Here is a 6000-nt window from a genome sequence, read left to right on the forward strand (position 1 = left end):
TATTTACATAGATCAGTTATGTGCAAACTTGAGAATAGCTTCTTCACATGAGATAGTAGTCAAATTTCTAGCCCAAAGAAGCTGAGATATATTTGGATAAGTGTCCAGACTTTTAAGATGTTTTCCCAAACCTCTAAACCTTCTAAGGTTAACTAATCCAGATCAGTTTGGGAATAGGAGTCATATATTACATATTGGCCATAGTCTGCACGACACAATATATAATTTGATTTTTTGCATTATTTTAAAAATATATAATTATAATACCGTTCAAACAACAACAAAAAACAGTGGTTAAAATAAGAGCATGTGCCACCTCCTAATGAATACAACAAAATGAAACAGGAAAAACACAAGAGGACCTAAAAATACTTACCAGATAGCTGAGAAGAAGGTGCAGCCTGATACAGATAGGTGTAAATTAGAATTTTTAGGACAACAGTTGATTGTCTGTCCCAGAGTTAGAGTGCCATCTCCAAAAAAGAATTCTGGATAAGCTCTAATAAAAACAGTAAACCTCAAATTAGACAATATAGTGGTGAACAGGCAGACAAAAAAAAGTTATTCTATGGCAAGGAATGGAATCCCAATTTTCTGTGGTGAGGGAGGTGAATGAAAAGTATTCAAAAATTTTAGGGCTGGAATTTGGTGTGTTTTGAGATAGTCATGTTATTTTATTTTCAGATGAAAAAGTTTTTATAAGAAAAAAACCAAGATTTGCTGGGGTTATTTTTAGATGTCAGCTGCTTCTTGTGTATAAGGTTATATATAAGGTAATGCTGATAGTTGTAGCTTACAGTGCTGATGAGAAAAGCTCAAAAATACCCTGTTTTAAGGAAAGGAAATGTTCAGATTTCTGTCATAATACTCCACAGCAAAATATAGGATGTATGCAAGGTCTTGCCTTGCTAAAGAGTATATTGCTCAAACTTTTCTTGAAACATTTAAGCACTGATACCACCACCATTTTTTTAACTGGTAATGATGCCAAGGCTACAGAAATCTTTGGGTACATGCTGAATTTTTGCTAGTGACCTGAAGTAGTGTTGTTCAGGAGCTACTAACATAATTGTAGATTTATAATTTATAAATTACATTCTAGATTTTATTCCTTAATCAGGATTCCATGTGCTTTGATGGGAGTGAAACTCCTTTTTAATGGTCTTTATTCCCTTCACATCAACCTCGTACCACATTAATTTCTGTTTTGAGTACCTATTTTAAAACAAATATCACACACACACACACACACACGCTTATCATAAAAGGGTATACATAAGACCAGGACCAGTACGCAGTCTTCCACCCTCATAGCCCCTTTTATGCTATGTTATTTGCAACATCAACCATTGATAAATAAAAGGTTAATATGATACTGTTACTTTTGCAGTGTGTGTCAAACAACACATTTACTAGTCTTTTTAAAGGGTCACAAAATTCTGAAAATGAACACTTAATATGTTTGACACTTTTATAGATGGCGGCTCAAATGGGAAATTATGGCGTGCGACTAAATACAATTTGTCCAGGTTTCGTTAACACACCAATTCTTCAGTCAATTGATAAAGAAGAAAATATGGGACAATATTATGAATACAAGGATGAGATCAAAGACATGATGAAGTTCTATGGTGTGATGGAGTAAGTGAAGCTACACCTAATATTCTTTTATCTTCTGTAGCTGAAAGGAAAGTAAGTAGGAGTACCACGGGGAGCTGATCCACAGCAGGAAGCATAACCAATGTCTATACTGTATTTCTGCACAAACCCCGAGTGAGACAGAAGATAAGGCAACTTAAGGAAAGGGACTCAACATGGACAAAACCATGTTGTTGTTGCCCCTTTTCAACCCTAGCAGTTAGTCAAATTTCAGGGCCTTAAGGATGTTCCACTTGGAAGTAGAACTTGATTGAGTCTCGTACTTTCTTTGATGCTATTTTGTTTATTTACAAAGAATGTACAAAGTCCTAGGTCTCTGAACACAAAAGGAATCAAATAGCAGGAAACAGCTTATTTTCGTCACAGCAGCAAGAACACTCTTCTCAGCCTGCACCTCTAATCCAAAAATCTCTCCCCAGGTCTCTTCCAGTGTCAGACACCATGCTTTCAGCTGCTCCTTCAGGCTGTCTGAGACTGCCCCTGCCCCTTTTCTATCTTCTCAGTTGATATGTGTTCTTCCTTCCCACTTACACACACAGCAAAACCCCTAGGGCCACTCAGTCCAAACTTCTGGGAGGATTCACAATCCCCTTTTGCCTTAGGTTTGGGGGTTGTGGTTAACTCGTCCTGACAATTTGTTAACTGAATGATGTGTTCACGCCCAGTCTCAAAGACGGTTGTAATTCATGAAGTTACCACTATGTCAGAGCATAACAATATGTTGGTTTGCCCAGTCTTTTTCAGATGTCATTTGCTTTCATTAAGTAGTATTGAAGCTTTACATTCACTATTGCAAATTACATAGGGCAAAATTCTCCTCTCCAGTTTGCACTGCAGTCCAGTTAATAATGTCAGTGGAAGCATGCCTGAGAAACACATGCAGAACAACAGAGGAGATTTGAAGAGGGTAATGGAGTGAAACATTTTCCCATAGCATTTATCACAGAGAACTTTGATAGGAAGCTAAGTGGCAACCAAATGTCTAAACCAATGACTAGACCTATAAGAGATAATTTGCAAAGTTGCAGGTGTATATTTTTTGCATGTCCAAATTATATGACCCCATACCCTTCCTGAAATGCTCTTGCTACTTCTGTTATAGTTCCAAAAGTCTTGAAAGTAGAGCTGTGCAAATTGTAGATGGTTCAGTTTGTGAGCATTTATGAAAACCTTTATTTATACTTGGTTTATCACATATTTTTTCTACAATTCCAATGCATTATGCTATGACTAAGATGACCAAGAAGATACTATGTGCTATGTTTTATTTTCAAAACTGAAAAACATTTATTTTTCTGTAGCCCATCGCTAATTGCCGAAGGACTGATAATGATCATTGAAGATGATGCTTTAAATGGAGAGGTTATGAAGATTACAGCATCCAAGGGGATTCATTTTGAAGAATATTGTGCACTTCCTTTTCAATCAGGAAGGCTATAAATCTTATTGTTATCTTGACTCTAAATAAGTGTAAAAATGTGTTTTAAACAATATATTTTTGAAAAAAAGACAAATGTAATTTGTGTCCAAAGAGTGACATGATTTGAACTCTTTAATGCAATAATGTTCAGCTAAGAGAAAATCTTATGTAGTAATATGATTTCTTACTTCAATTTTAAAAGCTGCTGTTTATATTCTTTATTTGGTAGAAATAGCATATTGCTCAAAAGATATTCAATGGTGCAGTAATAGGTGCAGATTCTGCCCATTGGTAATTTTGTGTATATCATGGGCTGTTCTTCTCCTAATCTATTGTGGCACTGCAGGCACTCCTTGCTTCAGTTGCCCTTCTGTTGGGGCCTTTAGGAACTTCACACCAACCAAAAAGGTAGAAGATAAAATTCCCCTTTATTAAATACAAATAAACTTAAATAAAATCTATTTCCTTGGCCTCACAGCCCTCCTCCTTGAGGCTTGTTTCCTTTCAGTCCTGGTCTCTCTGGCCTGTAGTGTCTCCTCCTTGGGGCCTATGTTTCTCTGGGAGCTCCTCCTCCTTATGACACCTCCTCTCCCTATGAGCATCATCCTGCAACTGAGACCTGATGATCTTTAATAGGGCCCAGGTGCTGGTTATTCAATTAACTGCCTAGATGATCTCGTTTAAGGGAATAGAGCCTATCGGAAGTAGCCTGGATCCAGATTTCCCTTAAAAGAACAGCAACCCCATGACAGTACAATCATCTCTGACTAGCATACTATACATGAACATTAAGTGTATCTAGGACAGTCTGAGTTACCATAGTTGAGTTACTTGATTTACCATTGAGTTAGTGTAGTAACACACGCACCCATTCTTGCACACAAGTCTTTGTGGTAGGAGTTCTATTCAGAACTTATTTTACTACAGAACACAAATACAGCCATAAGAAAGCAATTACTTTTTTCTTTATTGCATCAGATAGTAAGTCACAAGGGTCCAAATTCTCTTGTTGGTTGTTCCTGTGTAACTGCATTGGCGTTGCATACGGTGCAAGGCAGCACAGATTTTGCCTCTTAGTATTTATAAAATAGTTTCAAAGCATTTTTTTTGTTTTATTTATAAACTCTGTCTATATATGAATGGCTATTTTGTCACTTTGCCACAAAGAAAGTGAATTTTTGCATTGGTCGTCTTTAAATCTAATTTCTGCAATACCACTCTCGCTTCTCAATTAAGACCTCAATTGTTCAGGAGGGGAGTTTAAACCTCCATTTTGACATCATAATACGTATTCTTGAATACACTGTTTCATATAATAATTATAAGTACAGATAACCTTAAAAATATATTTTGTACTATTTAAGCAAACCTGGACTTTCTGGGCCAAATTCTGTCCTATATTACCCATGCAGCATCAATGATTGTGCACTGTGATCCAGGATGAAGTGCCTTGATCAACAGAAACTTTCTCCCTGTAAGTACTCTGGGATTAGGACCTAAAGGAGAATAAAAAACAAAGTTAGAAGTGAGATAATATCCTGCCCCACAAATTATATAGTAGCAAACTCGAAAATTAAAAGAAAGACCTTTAAAGCATGGTCTTTGGGGAGAGGGAAAAATTTAGGGGTTTAGTTATATTGCTTTTAAATGATTGCACAAAAATAGAGAAAAGTACAGCTATTTAAAAAGTTATTGTAGAAAAGACTATGCGATCCCACAAAGTGCCAGATTAGATATTTTGTGGCCAGAGGCATTTATTAAAGATATATGCCCCACCTTTGATTGCACCAGGAATTAAACTAACCCTGTGTTTTAATTGAATTATTTAAGTTGTAGAAGGGAAAGTGACATTTGTTACTATAATTTTGTACTGTTGGCACTTTCAATATTAAAATCCTAAAAATAAATAGTAACCACCTCACAGTGTGGTTTTACACTTAGTGCCATTACATATCACTGTGAAAACGTTTACCAAAATATATTCTCACTTTGATTTTCAATTCTTTTAAAAATTAAAAGAACTGAGGAATGAACATAAGATGACTAACTATTTGACAGCAAGGAGTGAGTACAGGACATCTGATGAGAATAAAGGTGCACTGCTGGCATACATGGTTACTCCAGAATACCAGAAGAATGGTACTTGCACATCTTCCAGACCTTTTGCACCTTCACACCTTTTAATCTTGCACCTTTACTTGGGCAAAATGCCCATTAACTTCACTACGAGTTTGGACAAACTGTGCACAATCAGACCTTTTTTAGGTATTTATCTAATTTGTGTAATAAACTGTGGATGAAGATAATACTATTAGCTATGATAGCAGGAATTCATTAAGATACTGTCTAATTATGGAACAGGTGTTTTTAGGCTTTTGGGCAAATTTACTAATAGTGAAACTATTATCACTATTATCATGAATGAGTTGTGCCTGTTTACATATTGGGCTAAAAACCCTCAAATTTGATTGTACTTTGTTATTACCTGATACCCAGAGATGTCTTGTAGGTCTTTTTACGATAGTTTTATGTTCTTTACGGTTCTTTTATGTGACCGAGTAGACAGAATAGCCTATGTTTATTCTCCACATGTAAATATGTGTTGTATCTTTTTCTGTGCTGCCTGTAGAAATATTACTATAGTATGAGCTGCTCCTCATCTGCTCCTCAAACTGCTGTCAGACATAAAATCCATAGATGTAGGATATTGCAGTGTTAAAGTATGAGTATCAATGAAGACATATAAATTAATTTAAAATGAAAAGTGACCTATTTCAAATAATCACCAAAGTCTGTGCTATCGTACTTTCTATGGAATAATAGGGAGGGGGAGTCAGAAGGGGAATTCAGTCAGTAATTCAGAGAAAAAACATCTTTGCTTTTGGAAGGATTTCTGAGCACATCTGCTTCTTAATTACACC

The 6000-nt window shown here is 35.9% G+C and overlaps 1 protein-coding gene across 1 annotated transcript in view; it reads left to right on the top strand.

The window, feature by feature from the left end:
• HPGD (15-hydroxyprostaglandin dehydrogenase) overlaps positions 1-4733 on the top strand; it is a 39640-nt gene extending 34907 nt beyond the window's left edge. The window contains exons 6-7 of the mRNA XM_067551710.1: positions 1478-1641; positions 2961-4733. Coding sequence (XP_067407811.1) covers positions 1478-1641; positions 2961-3099 — 303 coding nt within the window. The 3' untranslated portion in view covers positions 3100-4733. The remainder of the gene's footprint in view (positions 1-1477; positions 1642-2960) is intronic.
• The last annotated feature ends 1267 nt before the right edge of the window (positions 4734-6000 follow it).

The sequence above is a fragment of the Emydura macquarii genome, unplaced genomic scaffold (assembly GCF_026122565.2).
Source record: "Emydura macquarii macquarii isolate MOO-44397 ecotype Brisbane River unplaced genomic scaffold, CSIRO-AGI_Emac_v2 contig_1363, whole genome shotgun sequence".
NCBI lineage: Eukaryota > Metazoa > Chordata > Testudines > Chelidae > Emydura > Emydura macquarii.